General features: G+C 48.7%; 1 protein-coding gene across 1 annotated transcript in view; it reads right to left on the bottom strand.

Moving 5' to 3' along the window:
* Nucleotides 1-1,887: 1,887 nt before the first annotated feature.
* acvr2ba (activin A receptor type 2Ba) overlaps nt 1,888-27,567 on the bottom strand; it is a 228,120-nt gene continuing 202,440 nt past the window's right edge. The window contains exons 8-11 of the mRNA XM_041184224.1: nt 18,152-18,266; nt 14,719-14,857; nt 7,681-7,811; nt 1,888-2,711 (exon numbers count right to left, since the gene is read on the bottom strand). Of these exons, the coding sequence (XP_041040158.1) occupies nt 2,517-2,711; nt 7,681-7,811; nt 14,719-14,857; nt 18,152-18,266 (580 nt within the window). The 3' untranslated portion in view covers nt 1,888-2,516. The remainder of the gene's footprint in view (nt 2,712-7,680; nt 7,812-14,718; nt 14,858-18,151; nt 18,267-27,567) is intronic.

The following is a 27,567-nucleotide window of genomic DNA, read 5'->3' as shown; positions in this document are numbered from 1 at the left end:
GGGTTGAGGGGGCAGGCGAAACACATTGTAGCCAATGACTATGGCCTCGGGAATCCAGCTCCTAATAAAATTGATGGGCCAATGTGTTTACTGATACTCAAAAAAGGTACCTGAGCACAAAAAAGTCCCCACAGGCTCCCAGCGCTGGTCCTCAGGTTATTTTAGCGAACTGCACTGAGCTGACTCAACCCAAAATATTTACCTGGCGCTATTATCTGATGAAAGAGAGAGGCACGGACTATATCTGTCAAAGAGGAACAAAGCTTTCACACGAAGCCAGGGAAACACCTCAACGGTGATGTCCAAATCGCCAGGCACAAAAACATCAAGACTTTCACAACCTTTAAACTACACAGCAGTCAAGATGAGTGGTGCAAAAAACCAGCACATAATACTTACAACGTAGAGCTTAACCTTCCCTCTTCGGTCTGTCACTAAACTCAATCAATGCACTGCTCGGAAAGGGCAGAGGAAGCAGATTTAATTTCAAAGAGCTGGCACAGCTCCGACGGGCCAAACGGCCTCATCCTATGCTGCAAGATCCTGCATAATTGGAAGGGCTCGGTGTCTGTTTCGGATTTTAAAACCAATAACTAAACCTACTCATTTCCACGTTCGAACATTACATTACTGGGGCTACGTTTCAATCTGCGTAACGTCAATTTTACAATGAGTTTTTTTTTTAAAAATGTGCAAAAGAGTGGCCTGAAAATACATGCATAGAATGGAAAATAAAGGCTGCAGTTTTCCAAGATCTTTTCAACAGTGCTTGCCCCTCAGCAGATAAACAGTTTGTTTCTTTCCATATATAAAAAAAAGCTTGTATTGGCATTTTTTGTGAACATCTTTAGCACAAAGGGATCATGCTCATAAAACCAATTTTTAAAATAAATCTCACACTAGTCTCACGTTGTTAATCACCCTGTTAGTTAACAATATGGCACCTGGGGCTGCGAGGAAGGGGGGCGGGTGGGTGGGGGGAGAGTGGGTGGGGAGTACAACTTAAGAGAGAGAAAAGAGAGACTTAAAGAGCTTCTGAAAAGAAAGATTTCTCCAAACTTGTGTTCAGAAGGCAACTGCTGCACAAGATTTAGCCGCGAGACTTTTCTTTCTTTTAAAAAAGAGAAAAATAAAACCGCCACGATAGTGAAATATTCACAGAGTTCAGTTATTAAAAAAAAAATTAAAAGGGTAGGAAGAAATAGTAAGAGATGCTAGCACAAGCAATGAAACAGATAATGCCCAAGTACCTTATTATAGCCAATCTTCGACAACTGCATACAGTTATTTACAACAGTGCCCTTACAAGGTAAATGGTAGCACTTCCTAAGAATTTGAAACTTATTAAACTCCCTTGTCATAAAAGCCAACTTACATTAAAATAGCACTACATACAACACAACTAACAAAATATATAATAAAATCATACAGGTAGAAAAAATCTGAGGTATTTCTGGTTTTTGAGGTGGTCTATGGTCATGAATCTTTTTTTTTCTCTCTCTTGTTAAAACCTCGGAAGCCACGTATTTATATGTGTTTGTATTTTTTTTTTGTCGCTGTTGTGTTTTCGCTTTCTGAGTAATGCAAAAATTAAAAACTCGCGTTTCAAAGGAGCAGCGTCAGGGACATTCACCCACTAAACTGCACATGGTGTATGCAAATGCAGCCGTAAAATATGCACCTCTTTTAAGACAAAATAAAGAACTTCTTCTTTTGTGTGGTCGTGGACGATGACACAGCGCCCGCACCCCCTCCCCTCCCCACGCCTCAAATAAACCCCCACCCTCCCCAATTTACTGGTTACCTGAGAAATACTTCCGTAGCTACTTTATTTTTGTTTTTGTCCGAATGCTGCAAAGTTTTGTTAACTCCTCCCTCCCAGTTATTCTCTTCCCATCATATAACCACCCATTGAAGAGATCACCACAACGTCTCCCTGCGTGTGTGTGCATGTGTGCAAGAGTATGTGTGTGTGTGCGTGTGCGTGTATAACTGTGACACCCGTTCAATCCGTGAAAGACATGTTTACCATTTAAGCACTCACTGTCAAAATGTAGATCCCTTGAGGAAGGTAAATCGCGTGTAACAGTCTAAAAGTTTCCTCCTATAATTGCAGCATCTTTTTCCCCCGCTTTGTGTGTGTTTTTTTTTTGCAGGTCACAAACATGCTGTCGAGAAGACAGGAAAGCCACAAAATGAGCGGAGAAAAGAAACTCACACGGCTAAAATGGACTCGAGTCTGAGGTACCTGCACCTGTTTGTTTTTGCTGCATTCACTGGTCAGCACCTGAATGCTTTTATGCTGAGATGTCCCATTAATTACAGTAGAGTAATGTGCTGGTAAATTGTTCCGAATCCAAAAGAACAAAAAAAAAAGTCAGGTTAAAATAGCAGCTGTGTTGCTTCGGTGGTTCGAATCCCACCGAGTCTGGGAAAAGACAGATTTTTTTTTTCCGTTTGTTTGTTTTTCCTCTTTCCTCTAATTTTTTTTCTTCTCTCTCGCTCCAAAATGACACTCAGATGCTGGACTCTTTGGGTGGCAGGTCCACGTTCGTGACAGCCGTTACCATTGTCACCAGGCAGTCTGAGGTAGTGCCATTGATTAGTCTGCGGGTCTGCGAGATGCGCTCTACGACGCAGCCAGCTGAGAGACGGGCCTCAGCATCATGGTCCCAGCATTCTTCGATCGTCTCACAAAACAGCGCCAAACCCTGCAGGGAAAGTTGGGGTGGGGGGGGGGAGAAAAAAAACCCACTCGTTTAGGAATCATAGAATGATTCAGCACCAGAGGCAGTCATACAGCCAATTCTTTGAAAGATCAATCAGTCCCACCTCCCCCCTCCCCCTCACCCCCTCCTCCCCCTCCCTCTCACCCCCCTCCCCTCACCCCCTCAACCCCCTCACCCCCTCCTCCCAACATCCCCTCCCCCTCCCCCCCCCCCACCCATCCCTGCAACTGTTTTCCCTTTCGAGTATAGATCCAATTCCCTTTTATCAAATTACTATTCAACCCCCACTTCTACATCCTTTCAGATATTGCGTTCAAAATCTTAACAACTGGCTGAGTTAAAAAAAAACAAAAATTCTCCTCGTTTCACCCCGGCTGGTTGGCCAATTACCTTAAAATTTAAAATTCTTAAGCAGCCATGGTGGGATTTGAACTTGCTGTCTGGATTAATCGTCCAATAACGACCATACCGTGTATCCTAAATACCGGCCTGGGACTCCCCAAGTTCTGACCAATCGCTTGTTTAACGCTAACCGAAAACTCTTGCGCATCCCCGGCTTCCTTTGCTCCTCCACTGGTGGCTGCACCCTCACCTGCTTGGGCCCCTGAGCTTCCCTCCCTCAACCTCTCCTCCTCAACGATGGCCCTCAAAACCTAGCACTTTGGCCCCTTTTTTGCTCACTTGTTCCATCATCCCCTTGATACGGGCGGGTGGCAAAATTCTGCCTGATAAGTTATTGCTGGCATGAAGTGCGCCATCTTTAAATCGTTGCCACGTCTTGAAGGCAAGAAGGCAACGCCATCAAAGCATTCACCACCGTAGAAATGGCCCCAACTTGGGGCAAGATCAACAAGTTGTTTGGGGACTGGGGTGTTTTGTTGACCCCTTTAATCACATTTTGATTTAAAGTTTGTAAGGTTCCTTTAAACTTTGTCCTTGGTTTTACAGCTGACCTGAATTAGGGGCTGTGCCTGATTTATCCCAATTTTGTTGATTTGGTTTTCATTTAAAAGATTATCAACAAGTTGTTTGATGTGGGTGAGCTCTGTTGGGCCTCGCTTTCAGGGCTCAGTTTTACTGGCAGCCGCTGGGAGCACTCTTAACTTTGAGTCAGAAGGCGGGTGGCTTAAGCTCTGCGAGGGGACTGAGCACAGCAACCCAAGCGGACACAACACTGCGCTACCAAGCACAGTGGTTAGAGGTGATGCCTTTCGGGATGAGATGCTAAAGCAGGGTCGCGTCTTGCAGATCGGGTGAACATAAAGGATCCCGGGGCTCTCTTCATTTTAAGGAGCAAATGGCCGTTCCGTTCACCTACAAGACAGCAGAACCTCTCTGTAGCTTTGGGACATTTGAGGACAGGAAGGAAGGGTGATATATATAAAACAAAAACACGGCTTTATTTCTAGACGGATAGAATTGAAAAGCAGGGAAGTTATGACAATCCTGCTATGAACTTTGGTTAGACCACATTGAAGAGTACTGTGGTCGCCATATTATAAAAAAGGATTAGGGGATGCAGAAGATTCACGAGGATGATACCAGAAATGTGTGGGTACAAGGAAAGGCTGGGTCTCTTCTCTCTGGTAAAAAAAAGAGAGGTGACCTAATAGCAGGTCTTTCAAATTCTGAAAGGTTTTGATAGAGCGGATAGAGAGAGAATGTTTCCTCATGCGGGGAAGAGCATAACTGGAGGCCATCAATATAAGATGGTCACCAAGAAATCCAATAGGGAATTAGGAAGAAATGTCTTCACCCAAAGAGTGGTGAGAACATGGAGTGGTTGAAGTGAACAGTATATATGTATTTAAGGGGAAGCTAGAGATGCATAAGGGAGAAGAGAATAGAGGGTTATGCTGATAGTTTCAGATGAGGAAAGATGGGAGGAGGCTGCATTGCACCATAAGCACTGGCATGGGCTGGTTGGGCTTGGTTTTCTTTCACGGGATGTGGGCATCACTGGCAAGGCCAGCATTTGTTGCCCATCCCTAACTGCCCTTGAATTGAGTGGCTTGCTAGACCCTTTCAGAGGGCTTTGGGGGTCTGGAGTCATTTTTAGGCCAAACCTAGGTAAGGACGGCAGATTTCCTTATGGGATTTGAGCCCATGTGCCCCAGAGCATTAGCCTAGGCCTCTGGATTAATAGTCTGGTAACATTGCCATTGCTTCCCCCTGAATGGGCTGTTCCTTTGCCACAAATCCCAAGTGAAATATATGTTCCTTCTTCCTCGTCCTTTACCGAGACACGGATTGTCGCTTGCTTTTATCGTTTTGTTTTTAAATTGAGAATCTAAGATGAAGGACCAATGTCCATAGCAGAGCCTGGAGTGAAAAGCCTAGGCCTAGCTAGGAGGTGATGCCTAGCGCAATGAACCCAGGAGTTTAGGATTAAATCCATGCATTTGGCATATTTAACACAAAACAAAAACTCTAAAAAAAAATTCAAATTTCAAAAATCCAACAGGGAGCCATTAACACAGGAGGGAAATGCTATCAAGCTTCCTTTAATTCTAACACGCACACACAGCTGCATCTAGTCAGACGTGCAGACCCCAGAATGAACAACCTCGAGGGTCTCAATCCAGGTCAGAGGTTATTTCCACCCAGCTAGCCTTCCCCTACCAGAAATCCACCATTCTGCAAGATAGCTACCATATACACTCATGTAAAAGTCAATTTATTTTCAGCCAAAGTTTTAGGCAAAAAGCAGAGGGTTGTTTTAGACACAGGGTAATATTTTCAAGGGGTTGAAATCCATGCATGTTCCTGGGTGCGATGATGCACATCAGGACTTTCGCTTTACCCTTGTTCCAGGCTGGAGCCCACTGAGCACCAGTGTGAGACCCGGTCGGGACAGTCTGTTCTGCTCCTCAAGACCGTCTCCCACTCTCAGCCCCTTCCAGTCACTTCCTCCCTCCTCCGACCTCTCTCCTGAGCCCCCTCCCGCAGCGAGCATTCGGGAGAGAAGGTGGGGCCGGGGGGGGGTGCGCAGCAGTGGGGAGAGATGGGGGTTTGGATAGCAGGGAGAAAGGGGGGGCAGCACGGAGAGAAAGGGGGGGCAGCACGGAGAGAATGGGGGGGCAGCAGGGAGAGAATGGGGGGGCAGCAGGGAGAGAATGGGGGGGCAGCAGGGAGAGAATGGGGGGGCAGCAGGGAGAGAATGGGGGGGCAGCAGGGAGAGAGTGGAGGGAGCGGCAGCAGGGAGAGAGTGGAGGGAGGGGCAGCAGGGAAAAAGTGGAGGGAGGGGCAGCAGGGAGAGAGGGGGGTCAGGCAGCAGGGAGAGAGGGGAGGGCAGCAGGGAGAGAATGGAGGGAGGGGCAGCAGGGAGAGTGGAGGGCAGCAGGGAGAGAATGGAGGGAGGGGCAGCAGGGAGAGAGTGGAGGGCAGCAGGGAGAGAGTGGAGGGAGGGGCAGCAGGGAGAGAGTGGAGGGAGGGGCAGCAGGGAGAGAGTGGAGGGAGGGGCAGCAGGGAGAGATTGGAGGGAGGGGCAGCAGGGAGAGAGTGGAGGGCAGCAGGGAGAGAGTGGAGGGAGGGGCAGCAGGGAGAGAGTGGAGGGAGGGGCAGCAGGGAGAGAGTGGAGGGAGGGGCAGCAGGGAGAGAGTGGAGGGAGGGGCAGCAGGGAGAGAGTGGAGGGAGGGGCAGCAGGGAGAGAGTGGAGGGAGGGGCAGCAGGGAGAGAGTGGAGGGAGGGGCAGCAGGGAGAGAGTGGAGGGCAGCAGGGAGAGAGGGGAGGGCAGCAGGGAGAGAGGGGAGGGCAGCAGGGAGAGAGGGGAGGGCAGCAGGGAGAGAGTGGAGGGAGGGGCAGCAGGGAGAGAGTGGAGGGAGGGGCAGCAGGGAGAGAGTGGAGGGAGGGGCAGCAGGGAGAGAGTGGAGGGAGGGGCAGCAGGGAGAGAGGGGGGTCAGGCAGCAGGGAGAGAGTGGAGGGCAGCAGGGAGAGAGGGGAGGGCAGCAGGGAGAGAGGGGAGGGCAGCAGGGAGAGAGGGGAGGGCAGCAGGGAGAGAGTGGAGGGAGGGGCAGCAGGGAGAGAGTGGAGGGAGGGGCAGCAGGGAGAGAGTGGAGGGAGGGGCAGCAGGGAGAGAGTGGAGGGAGGGGCAGCAGGGAGAGAGGGGGGTCAGGCAGCAGGGAGAGAGGGGAGGGCAGCAGGGAGAGAGGGGAGGGCAGCAGGGAGAGAGGGGAGGGCAGCAGGGAGAGAGTGGAGGGAGGGGCAGCAGGGAGAGAGTGGAGGGAGGGGCAGCAGGGAGAGAGTGGAGGGAGGGGCAGCAGGGAGAGAGTGGAGGGAGGGGCAGCAGGGAGAGAGTGGAGGGAGGGGCAGCAGGGAGAGAGTGGAGGGAGGGGCAGCAGGGAGAGAGTGGAGGGCAGCAGGGAGAGAGTGGAGGGAGGGGCAGCAGGGAGAGAGTGGAGGGAGGGGCAGCAGGGAGAGAGTGGAGGGAGGGGCAGCAGGGAGAGATTGGAGGGAGGGGCAGCAGGGAGAGAGTGGAGGGCAGCAGGGAGAGAGTGGAGGGAGGGGCAGCAGGGAGAGAGTGGAGGGAGGGGCAGCAGGGAGAGAGTGGAGGGAGGGGCAGCAGGGAGAGAGTGGAGGGAGGGGCAGCAGGGAGAGATTGGAGGGAGGGGCAGCAGGGAGAGTGGAGGGCAGCAGGGAGAGAGTGGAGGGAGGGGCAGCAGGGAGAGAGTGGAGGAGGGCAGCAGGGAGAGAGTGGAGGGAGGGGCAGCAGGGAGAGAGTGGAGGGAGGGGCAGCAGGGAGAGAGGGGGGGGAGGGGCAGCAGGGAGAGAAGGGGGGGTCAGGCAGCAGGGAGAGAGTCTGCCTGCGAGAGAGGTGGCAAGCGGGTAGTATATAGATACAATTTTTCAGCCAAAAGTCAGGGGATTGAATGTTACATGAGGCAGTTATTAGTTGAGTTTCCAAATCATTATCTGACAGGCAAGCAAGCAACATAGGGCTCTCGATACGCACCGGATGCTTATACCAGCATTCTTTCAGGACAGGCCTTAGCTTTTTGTGGACGACCACATCTTGCAGATCCTCCAGTGTCGGATGTTGGCCAATCTCTTCTTCAAATGGCAAAATGTACTCATCAACAGGCCCTGTACAAACAGAGGGGCAAGAAAAATGACTTCACTTTCACCGGTACAGTGAGCTTCTAAGTTACATGACTGGACTACTGACTTTGGTTGTAAGAATAGAAAAGCAGAATATTTCTTAAGAGGCGTGAAACCTGTAAACAGTGATGTTGGGAGAGACTTGGCTGTGCTCAAACAAGAAACAGGGGAAAGTTAACATGCAGGTACCAGCAAGCCATTCGGGTGGCAAATGGCATGTTGGCCTTCATTGCAAGGGGATTGGAGTACAAGAATAAAGAAGACTTGCTACAATTGTACAGGGCTTTGGTGAGTCCGCACCAGGAATAGTGTGTGCAGTTTTGGTCTCCATATTTAAGGAACGGTGAAGGTTCACTTGGATTGGTCCCTGGGATGTGAGGGTTACCTTATGATGAGAGGCTGAGCAAATTGGGTCTGTATTCTCTGGGGCTTCGAAGAATGTTTCAGAGATCACATCTCATTCAAGATTCTAGAGGGGCTCAACAGGGTAGATACTGAGAAGTTGTTACCTCTGCCTGGGGAATCTAGGTCACGGGGACACAGTCTCAGGATAAGGGGACGATCAGGTGAGGAGAAATTGCTTCACTAATAGGATTGTGAATCTTTGGAATTCTCTACCCCAGGGAGTTGCGGATGCTCCATCCTTGAATATATTGAAGGCTGGGATAGGCGAGAATCGGGGATATGGGGTGGGAAAGTGGAGTGGAAGTCAAAGATCAGCCATGATCGTACTGAATGGTAATGCAGACTCGGTGGGCTGTGCAGTCTACTCCTCTTCCTATCTCGTGTTCTTAACAATCAAGAGAAGTTCGGACTGTTCTTCTCGGACAGAGAAGGTTAAGAGATGACGTAGTTGAGGTATGCAAGATAATGAAAGGTTTTGAGAGAGTAGATAGGGGAAAAATTATCCCCTCTGGTGAGTGGGTCAATAGCCAGAGTCATAAATTCAAAATCGCCGGAAAAAGACAGAGCAAGGTGAGAGGAAATGTTCGCACTCAGAGTTGCCAGGATCTGAAGGCTCAACTTGAAAAAGTGGTGGAAGCTGATTCCATAAATAATTTTAAAAAGGGAGTTGGGCACCGACTCGGGGACGAAGAACTTCCAGGGTTATCGTCAAAAAAGCAGGGATCTGGTACTAAGCACAGCTGCTTTTTCAAAGAGCCAGCACAGGCACGATGGGCCGAATGGTCTCTTTCAGTGCTGTAAGTTCAGATCCCAACACCATGGAAGCTTGTGAATTTCAATTAAGTTCAAAAAAAATCAGGAGCTGAAAAGTGACCACACAGCTGTCCAATTTCTGGGAAAATCCGACTGGTTCATGAACGTCTCCTTTAGGGAAGGGAACTTGTCATCTTCTCCTGCTCCAACCTATATCTGACTCCATCATCGTACCAAAGTCGCTGGCTCTTAACAGCCATTTAAAATGGCTGAGCGAGCCACTCAGTTGTAGCAAATCACTACCGTTTGTCCACCACCAGCACCTTCTCAGGACAACGAGAGATGGCCAATGAACGTCAGCGGCACTCACAACCTGAGAATGAATTTGAAAAGTTCAAGGGTAACGCTTATTTTTTTAGGGCAGGCACGCTCTGGCCAAAGATGCCCCTCAATCCCAGCATCAAATGAGACCCCGCCCATCAGGTGCTTCCTGTTCTTAATCAAAATGTCCGTTCGACTCATGGATTGTACTGGGACTTATGACCCATGACCTCGGAGTCAAGGTCCAATTCCCGAACCGGCTACCCAATTCCTTCCAATTTCAACCCGACAATTAAAAAAAGAAAATTATCGAATCCTAAAAAGAAGACAGACATCTTAAAATATGCACCTTGGGGATGTGTTTCAGATACTTTTTTTTTACTCATTCATGGGATGTGGGCGTTGCTGGCTGGGCCAGCATTTATTGCCCATCCCTAATTGCCCTCGAGGTGGTGCTGGTGGGCTGTCTTCTTGAGCCGCTGCAGTCCATGTGGTGTAGGTACACCCACAGTGCTGTTAGGAAGGAAGTTGCAGGATTTTGACCCAACAACAGTGAAGGAACGGCGATATATTTCCAAGTCAAGGATCGTGAGTGGCTTGGAGGGGATCTTTCAGGTGGTTGTGTTCCCATTATTCTGCTTCACTTGTCCTTCTAGATGGTAGTGGTCGTGGGTTTGGAAGGTGCTGCCTAAGGAGCCTTGCATCTTGTAGATGGTGCACACTGCTGCCATTGTTCGTTGGTGGTGGAAGAAGTAAATGTTTGTGGATGTGGTGCCAATCAAGTGGGCTGCTTTGTCCTGGATGGTGTCGAGCTTCTTGAGTGCCGGTGGAGCTGCACTCATCCAAGCAAGTGGGGAGTGCTCCATCACACTCCTGACTTGTGCCTTGTAGATGGTGGACAGGCTTTGGGGAGTGAAAAGGTGAGTTATTCACTGCAGGATTTCTAGCCTCTGACTTTCCCTTGTAGTCACAATATTTACATGGCTAGCCCAGTTCAGTTTCTGGTCAATGGTAAGTGTGTTGATAGTGGGGGATTCAGTGCTGGTAATGCCATTGAGTGTGAAGGGGCGATGGTTAGATTCTCTTTTGCTGGAGATGGTCATTGCCTGGCATTTATATAGCATGAATGTTACTTGCCACTTGTTGGCCCAAGCCTAGAAATTGTCCAGATCTTGCTGCATTTGGACATGGGCTGCTTCAATGTCTGAGGAGCTGTGAATGGTGCTGAACAGTGTGCAATCATCAGCGAACATCCCCACTTCTGACCTTATGGTGTCAAAGGCAGTCAGTCTCACCTCACCTCAGCAGTTCAGCTCTTTTGTCCATGTTTGAACCAAGGCTGTAATGAGGTATGCAGCTGAGTGACCCTGCAGAACCCAAACTGGGCGTCAGTGAGCAGGTTATTGCTAAGCAAGAGCCACTTGTTACTTTACTGATGATGGAGAGTAGACTGATGGGGCAGAAATTGGCTAGGTTGGATTTGTCCTGCTTTCTGTGTACAGGACATACCTGGGCAATTTTCCACATAGTTGGGTAGATGCCAGTGTTGTAGCTGTGCTGCAACAGCTTGGCTAGGGGCACGGCAAGTTCTGGAGCACAAGTCTTCAGTACTATTGCTGGAATATTGTCAGGGCTCATAGCCTTTGCAGTATCCAGTGCCTTCAGCCGTTTCTTGATATCACGTGGAGTGAATCGAATTGACTGCAGACCGGCAACTATGACGCTGGGAACCTCCAGAGGAGGCAGAGACGGATCATCCACTCAGCACTTCTGGCTGAAAGTTGTTGCAAGTTCGTCAGCCTTCTCTTTTGCACTGATGTGTTGGGGTCCCCATCATTGAGGACGGGGATATTTGCGGAGCTGCCTCCTCCAGTGAGTTGTGTAAATGTCCACTACTATTCTTGACTGGATGTGACAGGACTGCAGAGCTTAGATCTATATCCATTGGCTGTGGAATTGCATAGCTCTGTTTATCACTTGCTGTTTATGCTGTTTGGCACACAAGTAGCCCTGTGTTATAGCTTCACCAGGTTGACACCCTGTTTTTAGGTATGCCTGGTGCTGCTCCTGGCATGCCTGCCTGCACTTGGTGATAATGGTAGAGTGGGGGATATGCTGGGCCACGAGGTTACAGATTGTGTTCGAGTACAATTCTGCTGCTGTTGATGGCCTTCAGCGCCTCACGGATGACCAGTCTTGAGTTGCTAGATTTGTTCGAAATCTATCCCATTTAGCACGGTAGTAGTGCCACACAATACGATGGAGGGTATTCTCAATGTGAAGCTGGGACTTCATCTCCACAATGACTGTGCGATGGTCACTCCTGCTGATGGAACAGATGCATCTGCAGCAGGCAGGTTGGTGAGGATGAGGTCAAGTATGTTTTTCCCTCTTGTTGGTTCCCTTACCACCTGCTGCAGACCCAGTCTAGCAGCTGTCTCCTTTAGGACTCAGCCAGCTCGGTCAGTGATGATGCTATCGAGCCACTCTTGGTGATGAACATTGAAGTTCCCCACCCAGAGTACATTCTGCACCCTTGCCACCCTTAGTGTTTCCTCCAAGTGGTGTTCAACATGGAGGAGCACTGATTCATTAGCTGAAGGTACATGGTGATCAGCAGGAGGTTTCCTTGACCTGATGCCATGATACTTCATGGGGTCCGGAGTCAATTTTCAGAACTCCCAGGGCAACTCCCTCCTGACTGTATACCACTGTGCCACCACCTCTGCTGGACCTGTCCTGCTGGTGGGACAGGACATACCCAGAGATGGTGATAGTGGTGTCTGTGACATTATCTGTAACTTATGATTCCGTGAGGATGACTATGTCAGGCTGTTGCTTGACTAACCCATGAGACAGATCTCCCTATTTTGGCACTAGCCCCCAGATGTTAGTAAGGAGGACTTTGCAGGGTTGACAGGGCTGAGATTGCCACTGTCGTTTCTGGTGCCTAGGTTGATGCCGGGTGGTCCGTCTGGTTTCATTCCTTTATTGAGACAACTGAGTGGCTTTTCAGAGGGCATTTAAGAGTCAACCACATTGCTGTGGGTCTGGAGTCACGTGTAGGCCAGACCAGGTAAGTTTGGCAGATTTCCCTCCCTAAAGGACGTTAGTGAACCAGATGGGTTTTTATGACAATCGACAATGGTTTCATGGTCATCATTAGACGTTTAATTCCAGATTTTTTACTGAGTTCAAATTTCACCATCTGCCATGGTGGGATTCAAACCCGGGTCCCCAGAGCATTACCCTGGGTCTCTGGGTTAATAATCCAGCAACAATGCCACTGTGCCACCACTAAAAGCCATCTTGGTCCATCACACATGTCCGCAGGGGCTGGTGGACCTCCCACTCACACAACAGACAGATGCGCCCAAGGGAAATAATTGCCAGCCTCTCTTCAAACCAGGGAGATAATCCAAAACAATGACTCCAGTTGTGAAGCCTGTAACTGATGCTGGAAATTCTGTGCACAAAACTGGGCTCAGTAGCACCTGTTGTTAAGGCACCACGGGTGCCACTCTGAGACCAAAATGGCATGCGATATACCCACACCGCACCCTTCTGCTGAGTGTTGTGGTGGACGCCAGCCTGGTGAGGGCGTTAGCATGCATGCAGCTAATGTTGGTCGGAGCTTAAGGCGAGTAGGATGATCATGATATCAACCAGTATGCAATGCTAATTTGACACCAGCCCTGCCATTTAGGAAATCAACTCTTTAACCGATGGCCTCTCCAGTCGCTGGTTGATTTCTGCTGGCTGCCACTTCAATTGAAAAAGTGTTCAGTGTTTTCTGGAGTGACTTCAAGTTGCAAAAGTCTGCAGGGATGGTGTGACAGGTGTTGAAGAACGTTTCTCTGACTTCAAGGCATCTACACAAATCAGCTGCTCTCAGGTGTGGGTGCAGCACCAGGCATTCCCCTTGGAATCCACTGTGACTTGGTGAATGAAGAGGGCAATGCAAAGTCAGACAGGCTGCTGGAAGAGGGAGGAGGGCAAACAGCTATCAGTCGAAGGCTATATGTGCCCAGGGTGATCTGGAAGCAACCCACCTACCTGAATCTCAGCAAGGGACAGTGCGAGAGATTGCCTGTCCTCGTTGAAATCTGTCACCTGCTGCAGCCACAACTGCAGCTTCAGAGCAGGGCAAGAATAGCGTAGAACCATTCAGTACATAATTATTAAAGCTTGTGCATTATAGATCAGCATATCATATATATCAAGAGGAAAAACTGTTTTTTAATCTGCTTTGTAAAAATGTTATTATTTTATGTAGTTATGTGGGTTTCAGTCAAGGTCTCCCTATTTCTCAGCGACAGACTCAGTGAAGGTCCTCTCACCCTGCTTCCTGGTCCAAGACGGCTGTGCATACGCCCTGCTACGTTTGCCCCCTATAAAGATGATGCCATGCAAATGTCCTGCTGCACGCTGTTCCCTATAGGAATGGCAGCCACTAACCTGGGCACATCCCAGCGCGGTGCGAACACTGGGCCGGCTGCTTTTAATCGGGGTTTGCAGCCTACGTAAGATGTTTATGAAGCCTCCCCACCCACCTGCCAGGTCCAACACTCTCCTCCACCACGCCTCGAAGACGGACCAGACGGAGCTGGACCAGGGCAGGGCTGGTTGCCACCTCGGTCTTGGCTCCGGTGACGGGCTGAGTCTCGGCAGCACAGCTTGTGACCCCATCAGCTGCTTCTGCGGCCGCAATTGGGAGTTGCGACCCACATTTTGGGGAAGCACTGCTCTCCGGTTAGATTGCGATAGCACCTTATCCTGGATAATCCTTGCTAAAAGATAACCAGGAGTTAACAGCCCAGGACAAAAAAAGAAATGATTCGCATTTGTATAGCGCCTTTCACAAACCCAGGCCATTCCAAAGTGCTGTACAAAACAGTTACAAACTTTTTAGAGTATGGTGGTTACCGGCTAAGGTCATCCATCACAGGCCTTCTTAACCATGCCCCTCTCCTGAGGGGCGCTGACCCTCAGGTTAAACTCACCACCAGTCACCTCTCTCCAATAAGAGAGCAGCCTATGGTCCTCTGGGACTACGGTGACTTTCATTCAAAGTCTGGTCGCTGTTGTAATATAGGAGGCTCCCGCAAACAGCAATGTGATAATGGCTGGATAATCTCTTTCGCGTGACATTGGTTAAATATTGACCAGCATACCCTGCTCATTTTCAAAACAATGCTGTAGACTATTTTGCATCTGTCGGAGGGCGGGGGACCTTGTTTTAACATCTCATCTGAAAGAAGGCATCTCTGACAGTGCAGCGCTCCCTGGAGTGGGACTTGAACTCATGACCTTCTGACTCAGAAGTGAGAGTGCTACCAACTGGCTGCATTAAGTGAATAGTAAAATTTGAACGCAGACCGTATTTTAATGAAGTGACGGAGCTAATACTTGCCGTCAGCTGCGGTACACCTCATAATCAGCTCCCACAGCACCAGTCCCATGGCATACATGTCTATCCTGAGGAAGGCATCACGCTGGAAGTTAATTGCCCCCTCCAGGACCTCAGGGGCCATGTATCTTCGTGTCCCAACCTGCGGAGAAAGAAAAATCCCCCTTTAACAAGTTGTAGTCTCTGTGAAGGTGCCTCTAATGCTCCCTTTCCGCAACGTGATTGGTGGTTCTGCTTGTACACTGTTCCACCCATCAACGGTCAAGCCCATTAATGGTCAAAGCTAATGGCACGGCAAGCCACCTTTCAGTGCCTGGGGCAGCTCCACAATCCCAACAGTCGTCTAGTCTCTTGTCGTAGTTGCCATTCATTATAAAGACAATCGTAGGAGTTTTTAGTGGCACAGAAGGAGGCCATTTGGCCCGTCAAGTCTGAAGCAGCCAAGGAAGAATTATTCAGCCTAATCCCACCTTCCAGCTCTTTGTCCATAGCCCTGCAGATTACGGCACCTCAAGTGCATATCCAAGTACTTTTTAAAACGCGATGAGGGTTTTCCACTTCTACCACCCTTTCAGGCAGTGAGTTCCACAATCCCATCACTATCTGGGTGAAAAAACTCAACTTTCCCCTAATCCCTTCCACCAATTTCTTTAAATCTATGCCCCTTTGGTTTTGGCCTCTCTGCTAAGGGAAATAGGTCCTTCTGATCCACTGTATTGAGACCCTTCATCATTTAATAAACCTCAATTAAATCTCCCCTCAGCCTCCTTCGTTCCAAAGCAAACAACCTCAGCCTACCCAATCCTTCCTTCTATCTTTCCCACGACTGGCAACATCCTTACAAATCTCCCCCGTACCCTCGAGTGTGTCCATATCCTCGCTGCGATGCAGTGATCAGAACTATACGCAGTACTCAAGTGTTTTATAATTCGAGCATAACCTCTCTGCTCTCATAAGCAGTATCGCAGTTAATAAAAGAAAATATCCCCTATGACTTCTTACTCACTTTATCCAGGTGTGCTGCCATCTTCAGGGATCCTGTGGACATGCACTCCAAGGTCTCACTCTTCCCTCTACTCTGAGTATCTCATGGTTTGTTGTGTATTCTCTTGCATTACCTTACACTGCCCCAGATTGAATTCTCTTTGCCACTTTTCTGATACCTGACCAGTCCATTGACAGTCTTCCTCACTATCAAGCACACGACCAATGATTGTATCATCTACAAACCTCTGAATCTTGCCCCCTATGTTTGAGTCTAAATCGTTGACACACGCCACGACAAGCAAGGGGCCTGCTGAACCTCACTGAAAATGGCCTTCCAGCCCTTTGACCATTACCCGTTATTTCCTGCCACTGAGCCAATTTCGGATCCAACTTGCGCTACCCTCACCGTCCATCCTTGTTACCTCCTCAAAAAAAATTGATCGAAGCTTGCTTCCCTCCCCCACCCCCCCGACACCTGGGGATTAATAGGACACTGAATGATGGGTCCTCCTCAAAGCTGCTGAGAAGCTACATCTTTCAACCTCCTCTATCAGTGGCTCTCTCCCCACCTCATGCTAATACTGTACCTTGAAAACCTGTCTTCCTTTCCACTCACCAAATCCTTTGGCTTACCTCGCAGCTTTTAACACACAATGATTGAGGCGTACCACACATCTTTTAAGCTGGTATTTCAAAAACTAGGCAACTAGGGGCTCAGACTGAACACCGCCATGACAGACTCCTTCACACCCGAACATGCAGCTTACCAGAGCCGGACGGCTCAACACTAGCCACATTTGTGGACCGTAAAGCGAGCTGTGTTGTTAGCGAAGCACTCGACTAGCAAGCGCGGAGTTCTGTGCCATGCTGCTGAACAGTTAGACAAGAGCTTGCAAACACAGCAGCAGCAACTCTGCACTTTCCAAAACATGGAACAGAAAATGGACATGGCTTGAACACCAGCATTCTGTGCTACTAACTGGCCAGCTTTTTAAAAGGCTGCACCCTGTAGATATCAGACAAGGCAGCCCTCATTGTCTTTAGCACAAAGTATTTTATCCTCTCCTGTTTCTACACACGCGGTTTTACTGGGCCGGAGTGAACAGCCTGGCACTTGCACTGAACAATGATTCTGGCAGGTACCTACACCCCGTCTCCTCCGATATATATCACGGGTTTAGTATCTGGCTGGAATTCCTCACTTCTTTTATAGCAGAGTTTGTTTTCTGAAGCAGATGGATGTGATCTCGCAGTCAGGGCCAAGAGCGTTCATCACTGCTTCCAGCTCCCGTACAGATGCCTTTTTTTTTGCACTACAGGGACACCGAGGTTCCCATTATACAGCAGCGAAGGTATTAATCACAATGACACCACACCTATTCACCAGTTTCACAATGGGGATTTCCAATAACGCACATCTTCCATCACAAGCCATCAGCATGAGGAGTTTGGTGTGAGGGGGAGGAGTTAATATGACCCACCATATGGTAGATGGAAACCGATCCTCCATATTCAGTGGCAATCGGCAAACACACAAAGGGGAAAAGGGGAAATTATTCAAAATTAAAGGATTTTTATTGCAAAGAACAATCAACAATTCCCCCCCTCCCCCACCCAATGGTTTGCTGATTATCCCTGTATGGGTAGTCTAAGGATATTACGTGAGGATTTAACACCTTCACTTCTTTGCCTTTCTGCTCTTACTAACACGACCTTGCTCCACAAGTAACTAGCAAAGGTTTGACCTCCAGGAGCGAAGGAACGATTTCCCCGCTGACTGTCAACTATTTTAACAATGTAAAATGTAATGCTACAGGACTACGAGAATAAGGAAGTCTTGTTACCACTGTACAGGGTTTTGGTGAGACCACATCTGGAATACTGTGCGGGGTTTTGGTCACCACATTTAGGAAAGGATATACTTGCGCTGGAGGCGGTACAGCGAAGGTTCACTAGATTGGTCCCCGGGATGAGGGGGCTGGCCCATTATGAGAGGCCGAGTAAATTGGGCCTACGTTCTCTGGAGTTTAGAAGAATGAGAGGCCACCGGTGTCACTGAAATTCTGAAGGGGCTTGAGAGGGTGGACACTGGGAGATTGCTTCCGGAGAATCTACAGCACGGGGACGCAGTCTCAGGACGAGGAGCCAATCATTTAGGACCGAGATGCGGAGAACTGACTTCACTCGAGGGGCTGTGGATCTATGGAATTCTCTACCCCAGAGGGTTGCGGGTGCTCCGTTACTCAATACATTTAAGGCCGGGATAGGCAGGGAATTAAGGGACTGGGGAGATGGTGGGAAAATGGAGTTGGAGCCCAAGGTCAGCCATGGTCGTATTGAATAGCGGGGGCGGGCTCGATGGGCTGTACGGTCTACACCTGCCCCTACGTGCGTCCTTGTGCCTGGCAGCGCTGTTCAGTCAACCCTCCCTTCCCAGTGTCTGTATCACCTGGCCGTGCGTGTCTCCAGGTGGTTTCCCAGGTTCGAACCTGACGGCCAGTCCAAAGTCAGCTATGCACGCCGACAGGTCGGTCTTCAGTAGTACGTTCTTGCTTTTAAAATCCCTGTCGACAAAAAGAAAACGGAAGGGGTAGGGTTAGAGGCAACTCTCCACACTGCCGCGTTCTGCACCCTAGGAGGCAGAAGCACAGCAAGAATACACAACTAACTTGGCTGCCAGCGCCTTAAATCGGGCTCTTCCATCAAACGTAGCTGCTAGTTTCCCTTCTCTAGGTTCAGGCCGATGGCCTCACGCAAAAGCATAAACCTGCATAAGAGGGGTTTTGCAAGATGCACCGGCAACACTGACGCAAGAGCGGAAGAAAGAGGATCGGGGCAGGCCATATAGTCCCTTCCAGCCTGCCCCACCATTCAATACGATACTTTAAAAAGAAAACTGTATTTATTTAGCGCCTTTCATGACCGGCGACGTCTCCAAGCGCTTTCACAGCCAATGAAGCGCAGTCACTGCTGAAATGTTGGAAACGCAGCAGTCTATTTTATGCACAGCAAGCTCCCACAAATAGCACCGTGATCACGACCAGATAATCTGTGTCGTGATTAAAAACAGAAAACGCTGGAAAACCTCAGAAGGCCCGGCAGCAACTGCGGAGAGAGAGAAACAGAGTTTACTTTTCCGGTCTGTATGACTCTCCTTCAGAGGCAAAGCGGGGTAGAAATTTAGGGGGGTGGAGCAAGATAAGAAGGTCAGGGATAAGTGGGAGCTCAGGAGAGATTGACAAGGGTGTCATGGACACAAGGCAAAGGGAGTGTTAGTGGTAGTGTTAAAGACTAAAGAAGGTGCTGATAGTGGCATAAAGGTACGATAGCAGAACGTGTCTAAAACTGAACAAGGGTCAGTACTCTGTGAAAGCACAACATAGAAACAAGAGGCAGATGGCCCTGTGTGGGCTGGGGGAAAGCTTAAAAAATACTTTAACATTTAAGAAAAATAAATAAATAAATGGAATTAAAAACGCATTAAAAAAAAAACGGGGGATAAAGATGGAGGAGAGAGTTCATGTTCTGAAGCTGTTGAACTCAATGTTAAATCTGTAAGGCTGTAAAGTGCCTCATCGGAAGATGAGGAGCCACTCACCCAGTTTGTGTTGGGCTTCACTGGAACGTTGCAGCAGGACAAGGACAGAAGCAATAAATTCTTCCAAGTCCAGGCGAGAGCATGAAGGGGCACTGATGCAGTGGCGTTGATTCAGGGATAGCTATTGTCCAGGGCATTGGGGATAACTCCTCTGCTCGGCCTCAAATAATGTCGCGGGATCATTTATGATCTGCTAAAGCGGGACTTTTGAAAAAGCATTGCCAACCGTTATGAGGGAGCCTCTGGACATGGAAGGGGGGGGGGACCAGCAAGTCCGAAACAGGTCAACATGATTCCTGGTTCAAGAGGCACGAGTTGAAGACAAGGCAGGAACAGATCCATTAGCGTTTCTTGAATTCAACTTAAAATAATGGAATTGATTAAACTGAAAGATTACCTACCCAGTAAGAACCTTATGGCAACAGTCAGTGTAGATTCTGAAAGGGAAAATGATACCTGTCCAAACTCCTTGATTTCTTCGAAGAACCATAATGACTAGGCCAGGGCCTACAGGCTATTTTAAAGAAGATTCAGGAAGGCATTGTTAAAGTTCCACATGAAAGGCTGTCAAATTCAAAGATGTGGGGATTTAGGGTAAAACTTGGCTATGGATAATAAATTTGACGAGAGGTAAAAAACAACTTGGTGGAGGTGGGTTTGGGGGGGGGTGGGGGGGGGATGCGGGCGGTACCGACTGGAATGTCCCAGAAATTGGGGCTGGGACTAATACAGCCTCTATTAACTTGCATTCAGAAACTCAGTATACATCCCCCAAATTTGCAGATTTGAAACCAGGAGGTGCAACAAAAACCAGAGAAAGCAGCACAGAGCTTACGAAACGAGTGGAACAGGATGTGAGTAGGCAGAATAATAGGAACAGGCCATTCAGCCCCTCAAACGTATCCTGCTGTTCAAATAGATCATGACTTAATGGCATCCACCCGCCTTGGTTTCATGTTCCTCAACGCCTTTTGCCTAACAAAAATCTATCAAACATTTAGTTTTGAAATTTTCCATTGACCACCCCCCTACACCCACACCACCAGCGCAGCCCCCACCCCCTCCCTCACCCCCAACCTACACCAGCCTCAACAGTGTGGTTTTTTTTGAAACAGTGGGAAAAGCTAGAATGTTCCACTGCCATTTGTGTGGGTCTTGGCATCACCTCTGTAAGGTCTAACTCCAATTTTAGGTTAAGCCTCCCCTTGTTCTGAACTCCACACTGCAGGTTGATTTGTAGGAAGAGAAATGGGCAGCACTGATATTCTATGAATGATGTGGAAATCGCTGAGGAAGAGGTTAGAACAAAAACCCAACAGCCTTAGTGGACTTGAGATGGTCTCTGAGCCTTACAGACTCTCCCCCAGCGAGGACGTCAGCCATCAGCCAGTAGAGGGCGACAGGTTGCTGTCTCGAGCAGCTGCCCTCTCTGTCTCTCTCTCCATCTCTCCCACCGTTCTCTCTCAGTGGCTTCCCTTGTCACCACTTTTGATGACAGATTGCCATTTTAGTTGTGATTGGGCATCCACGTCCCACGTGTTTATAGAGCAGATCTTCACAGAGGCTTTGAGATCATCTTTGGAACGTTTCCTTTGGCCCCTGGGTGAATGTGCTCCCTGACATAGCTCCGACTAGAGAACCTGTTTGGATAGCCCTGTGTCGGGCATTCCGAAGACATGTCCCGACCATCGCAGCTGATGTGAGATTATCATGGCCTCTGTATTTGGCATTTCTGTGTTCTGGAGAATGCTCACATTTGTTCTTTTATTTTCCCACTTGATTTGCAAGATCCGTCTAAAACGCTGTTGATGCTGCTGCTCTCGGGCCTCGAGGTGGTACCTATAAGTTGTCCAAGGTTCAGCATCATAGAGAAGCATAGGGAAAACCACTGCCCGATAGACTCCCGAGTTTAATGTTGGATCCAATATCACGTTTCTCAAAAGTTCCAGCATGTCATTTACATACTCTACGTATCCATTCAATACAGAGAAGCAATGAACACAGTTAATTGCTGGTTAAACTGTATAGCCAAAGCAGCTGAGTACAAGTCCAAGGAAGGCAACGGCGTAGTGGTATTGTCACTGGACTGGTAATCCAGAGATCCAGGGTAATGCTCTGGGGACCCGGGTTCGAACCCCGCAATGGCCGATGGTGAAGTCTGAATTGAATAAAAGGAATCTGCCCTGTAGGGAAGGAAATCCTCCACACTTAGCTCCAGATCACATAGCAATGTGGTTGACTCCTAAATGCCTTCTCAAGGGCAATTAGGGATGGGCAATAAATGCTGGCCTAGCCAGTGTCCCATCAGTGAATAAAAAGAAGTGGCCTGATTGGCCACCGAGATGCTATATAGGGAAAGGGCACAAGGTTGATCCCTCAGGGGCCTGAGCTACGAAAGAAATCATCTTGGCAAGGCCAACAAGATTGGAAGGAAATTACTTCTAATTAAACCGGAACCAGGACAGATGGCCACAAATTGGTAACAGGTAAATTTCAGACCAATATCAGGAAGCATTCCTTCTTGTAAGAATCAATGTGTGGAATGGACTTCCATACGCTGTAATGAAGGTGAAAACCCTTGAGCCACTTGAGAAACAGTTGGATATTGCAATGGAAGGATTTTAAGCTAAGGTTATTTTTTTCATGTAAATAGGGCCCATAAGGGATTTGATAAAGGTGTTGAAAGATTGAAGATCGAGTAGATAAAGAGAAATCGTTTCCAATGGTTGGAGGCCCAATAACCAGAATGCACACATATAAAGCAGCAGAGCCAACAGGAGGAAAAACCTTTCGCAGCAACAAGTGGTTAAGATTTGGAATACACTGTCTGTTGTGGAAATGGGCCAACTGTAGCCTTCAAAAACAAACTGGATAAATACTTGAAGGAGAAAAAAAATCACCAGGTTATGGAGAAAGAGCTGGGGAGTGGGTCTAACTGGATTGCACTCTGACAGAGCCAGCACAGACATAATGGGCCAAATAGCCTCTCTCTGTGCTATCCCAGTCTACTGAAAGTGGCGTTACTGCTCGGGACGTTCCCGCCGCCCGGCAGAGATGACAAACACTCGCCGGACGAGAGCCAATAAGCCAGAGCTGACACCTTACCACACGAGGCACTTGGTCTAAACCATCGTCAGTTTGGACTGTAGGGAAAGCTCAGGCATGAAGATCCCACTTTCAGGAACAATCCACAGAAAGTATGTCGCAATGAGTTGGCTATCGGTTGTATGAGGGAGAGGATCGTGGCGTCGGATCTCAGGCCTGTTCCCAGCTACTGCGCAGAGCCCACCTGCACAAAATAGAGACGCCGTTTTCACAGAATGGCAGCATTGGCTCGGCAGCTAATTCACCCAAACTCCTTTCCAGCAGTTAAGAGATGTGCAGCATCCATGTTCATGGAGGCCTTGGGGTCCAGTTTGGTCTGTGGCAAATTTCTGCAACAGGCTTAAACACTGCCCCAAGATGTAGCCTAACCTTTCATCTGTGCATCTCCAAATCGTGCGAATACCGCTCAGGTCGGACGGCTGTGCTAGACCACTGATAAAGAACGTGCAAGGGCATGTTTAAAAAAGGCAGGCGGGGTTACTCTTAAACAGCACACGCCAACACGTGCTCTTCCCTACCCACCCCCCACCCCCTCACCAACCCCCCGCTTCCCCCTACCCAAATAGATGGGAAGAGCAATGATCTTCCATGTTGAGAGATTTTCATTCTGCTGGTCTTGGTCTCAGCTGAAAGGCTTGTTGCAGATAATAGTGCAGGTGGACATTTTGACCCCCTCGAATAAAATGAAGAATTCTCATTTGAATCTACACTGCCTCACATGAGCTGTTTCTTTCTCCCACCAACCCCCCCTCCCAGCTCTCTCTCATCAGTCTAACCAAGATGCTATTTTCACTCCTATCACCCTAAATGTCAGTCTCAGTAAATTAAAAAGATCTTAGAACACACGTCTCTGATGCCAGAGCCCCCAGAATGTAGATAACAGCAACTATTGAGTCGATTAAGATTATATTCGCTGAAGTTCAGAAGAATGAGGGGGGGGGGTCTCATAGAAAGCTATAAAATTCTAACAGGACTAGACAGGGTAGATGCAGGAAGGATGTTCCCGATGGTGGGGGAGCCCAGAACCAGGGGTCACAGTCTGAGGATATGGGGTAGACCATTTAGGACTGAGATGAGGAGAAATTTCTTCACCCAGAGAGTGGTGAGCCTGTGGAATTTGTTACCACAGAAAGTAGTTGAGGCCAAAACATTGTATGTTTTCAAGAAGGAGTTAGATATAGCTCTTGGGGTGAAAGGGATCAAAGGGTATGGGGAGAAAGTGGGAGCAGCCTATTGAGTTGGATGATCAGCCATAAGCAGCAGCATTTTTCAAACAATTCCAGGTTGTAAGATGCTTGAACAAGGTTTCAGTCCTAAACATCAGCTCCTGGACAAAAGCCTTGTTGGGCACTCCCGGTGCAGTACTGACGGAGTGCTGCACTGCCGAAGGTGGCGTCTCTCAGCTGAGGATTTAAACCCAAGGCCCGTCTTCCCTCTCAGAGTAAGAGATCCTACAGCCATATTTTGAATAAGAGCAGGGAAGTTCTCCCCACTGATCTGGTCAGCATTGATCTCTCAACCAATACTGCTGGAACAGGTGTCATCATCATGGCTGTTTGTGGGAGCTTCCTGTGTGTGAATTGGCTACCGTATTTCCTACACTACAACAGTGGCTACATTTTGTCGTCGTCATCTTCATTATTGAAGAGGGCTGTTTCTTGCGTGCTTAGAGTCTTCTGTAGTTGGCTATGCAGCCCGAATGCAGAGCTGCATGGATTTCCATATTGCAGGCAAGCCAGAATTGTCTGATTTTGTCAGGAACGCCAACACGGTATTTCTAGCTTGCCTTTTATCCTTTGCTGTCTGTACTCGCTGTCGCTCGGAGGAAACAACAGCACTACTTGAGAATCGCTCCCCAGGCAGCTTTCTTGTGCATTTTTCTCCCAGTCCATGGTGGAGGTGCCAGGTTTCCTGACGCCCACCTTCAAAGAGTCATGGGAACTTAATCTCGGCCTAACCTCGCAGGTGGTGCTAGGTTTAAGCTGTGAATACGGAACTGTCTCAGGGATTCCATTGTCAGCCACACGGGTTACGCGCCCGCTCCATCTGAGCTGGGCTCCGAGGATGAGTACTTCAATTCCAGACATTTCTGCTCTTCGGCACTTGGTCCTCCGGTTGATGGCCACGCCAAATGCATCTCAAGTGGAACCTGTCCAATTGCTCAACATGACTGGAATACGGAGTCCATGTCTCACAGGCAGACAGAGAGGTAGGAGGTATGACCACAGCTTTGTACACAGCAAATTTCTTGCAATTTTCCTCCACAGTCTCTTGCATAAGCTAATTGGCAGTACAGCACCTTGGGACATCCTGGAGGTTGTCAGGGCTGCTCTATAAATACAGGGCTTCCTTTCTTAGGCTCTGGGTCAATTTTTATTTGGCTACGTTTCTGTCTCAGACACATCCTTCAGCCACTTCTCTCTTTCTCAAAATGCATCCAGTTGCCTCTGGGATGTTTAAACGCAAACTCTTTCCCTGAACCCCAGCTAGACTGCCTCCTTTCTCGACAAGGTGGTTCTCCTGGTTGTGTGATAAAGCTCCACGAAATGTCACCTTTTAAACCCAGTTTGCTCATTTGAAATGTCTTCAATAAAAAGCCATATGATCTGCCGTTGTGAGAAAATTGGCACTTTTGTCCCTTTGTAATTTTACTTCATAGCATTAATCATGAGGCAACTCAGAGCACACCTCAACTTTAACTGACTCCTCAAGAGTTTATACAAATTTAAATCCAATGATTTTAGGAAGCTTTTGCAGTTTCTACTTTTCTGAAAAACGCAATGATAGATCATCCTGAAAATGCTGCATTCCTTTACAATTTGGGCTACTTTCCTTTTTGAGAGCATAAACAATGCTTACAAAATACTCGTTTCGACAAGTGATCACTTTAACCCACTCGCTCACTGTTGTGATTTTTTTAATATATATTCGTAGGTATCACAGGCTGGGCCAGCATTTATTGCCCATCCCAGCCCTAATTACCCATTGCCGTGGGTCTGGAGTCAAATGTAGGCCAGACCTAAAGGGCATTAGTGACGGGTTTTTATGACAACTGGCAATGGTTTCATGGCCATCGTTAATTTTTAATTCTTTAATTTTTATTGAATTCAGATTTCAACATCTGCCCTCGTGGGATTTGAACCTGGGTCCCCAGAGCATTACCCTGGGGGGTCTCTGGAATACCAGTCCAGTGGCAATACCACGATGCTACCGCCTCCCCTCATCTCTTTTGATGGTACGAGGACTAGGGGACACAGGTTTAAGGTTTTGGGCAAGAGTTACTTGGAGGATGAGAGGGAAAGCGTTTCTTTTACAAATAAACAGTGAGTGGTAATGGGCTAGAATTTGCTGCCTATGGATGGTGGAGGAGGCCGGGATGATGAATGATTTCAAAAGGAAGCTATATGGGCACTTGAAGGAAACAAGAACAGTTTTGTTCTGTTGAAGGGTCATGAGGATTCGAAACGTCAACTCTTTTCTTCTCCGCCAATGCTGCCAGACCTGCTGAGTTTTTCCAGGTAATTCTGTTTTTGTTTTGGATTTCCAGCATCTGCAGTTTTTTTGTTTTTATTACAGAGCAATGGGGTTAGAACGAAGGATGGGGCTGTCTGGATTACAACATGGAGAGCAGCATAGGCTCAATGGGCTGATCGGCCTCCTGTTGTGTCCCACCATGACTCTACGATGACGGTGAGACTCGTTACTAGCAATTGTTTCTGCATTCCAAATTCCCAGCAATCTTTTACCCTCCAAAATTCTACTTTTGCTTAAAAAACGATGTACAATTAGTGGAAGTCCTGGGCGAGTTTCTCCAGAGACACGACGCAACATTCTCAGCCACAATGGTGAACGAGGCTCAAAAGAAAAAGGGTCTCCAAATGCTCTCAGGATGTCACAAAGCATCTCGGAAAGAAGGCGCAGCCACTGTCGTAACACGGCGGGCAAAACCCTCGCTGCAAGCACTCAACGGCAACGTGATAACGGCCAGATCGTCTGTTTATTCACGGTGTCGGCTGAAGGGGTAAATATGGACAGGATACCGAGGAGAATTCCCTTTCTCTTCAAACAGAGCCACGGAATCTTCTAGCGCCTCCTCACACCGCACCTCCGCAGCCTCTGAGAAAACAGGCGGGGCTTTGGTCTAACACCCCACCCGCGACGGCGCTTCTGCCGGTGCCTCGCTCGCTTGAAATTCTGTCAACGCTCTCCTGTCACGTGCTCTAGCTCCTGAACTGGGTATTGAACCCTCAATCTCCTGGCCCAGAAGTAGCAGGTCTCCCCACTGAACGTTGCCCGGTGCCTCAGACTTTGAGGGGTAGCTGGGAGGTCTGGTGCGGACTGCACCTCGACAGGCAGAGCACTACCGCACACGGCATCACGGTATCTTTACAGTGCGGGGGTGGGGGGGGGCATTTGGCCCATCGAGTCTGTACCGGCTCTCTGAAAGAGCACTCCACCTCGTCCCACTCCCTTGCAATATTCCTGTAACCTTGCCCTCTCTTTTTCAGGTAGCAACGCAACTCCCTCTCGAGTACCTCGATCGACCCTGCCTCCGCCGGCCTTCCAGGAAGTTAGCCCCAGACTCCAACCTCCCTCTGGGTGAAAACATTTCTTCCCTCACATCACGTTTTACCCCTTTTGCCAATTATTTTGAACCTGTGCCCTCTGGTTACGAGGCGAGACGCGGCGTAAAATAACCAAGCTGGGGAAAGCTGTCCATCCACTTGTGGCTTTAGGGCCCAGGAGGGCACCACCCCCCACCCCCTCCGCCTTGAACTCTGGCGCAACTTAGGAACACGGTACCAGAGACTGAGATCTGCAATTACAGTACAACACCTCCAGGAGGCAGCATTTCACCGTCCAAAAAAAAGAAGAGAGAAACCTTTTTTCTCTCTGCCGTCCCATTTAACTAGCAAAGCCACTCGGCTCGCAGTTTCTGTGGGAATATAAAAGGGCTGGGAATCCTGGAATCGCAATCCCAAAAATGCTGGTTAAAAGTCCACAGAATTTCTTTCCCACACAGGTACCAGCTTCCCGACTCTCAAAAGAGGGGCTGGAATCCTCAAATTGGACTTCCCAGAATACCGGGAAAAGATGGAAAGCACAACACACACACACACACACACACACACACCCCACCACCCCCCCCCTCCATCCCCCCC

This window comes from Carcharodon carcharias, chromosome 3 (genome assembly GCF_017639515.1).
Source record: "Carcharodon carcharias isolate sCarCar2 chromosome 3, sCarCar2.pri, whole genome shotgun sequence".
In the NCBI taxonomy this organism is placed as follows: domain Eukaryota; kingdom Metazoa; phylum Chordata; class Chondrichthyes; order Lamniformes; family Lamnidae; genus Carcharodon; species Carcharodon carcharias.
The sequence above is the reverse complement of the archived record's forward strand: the minus strand, read 5'-3'. Positions and strand labels throughout refer to the sequence as shown.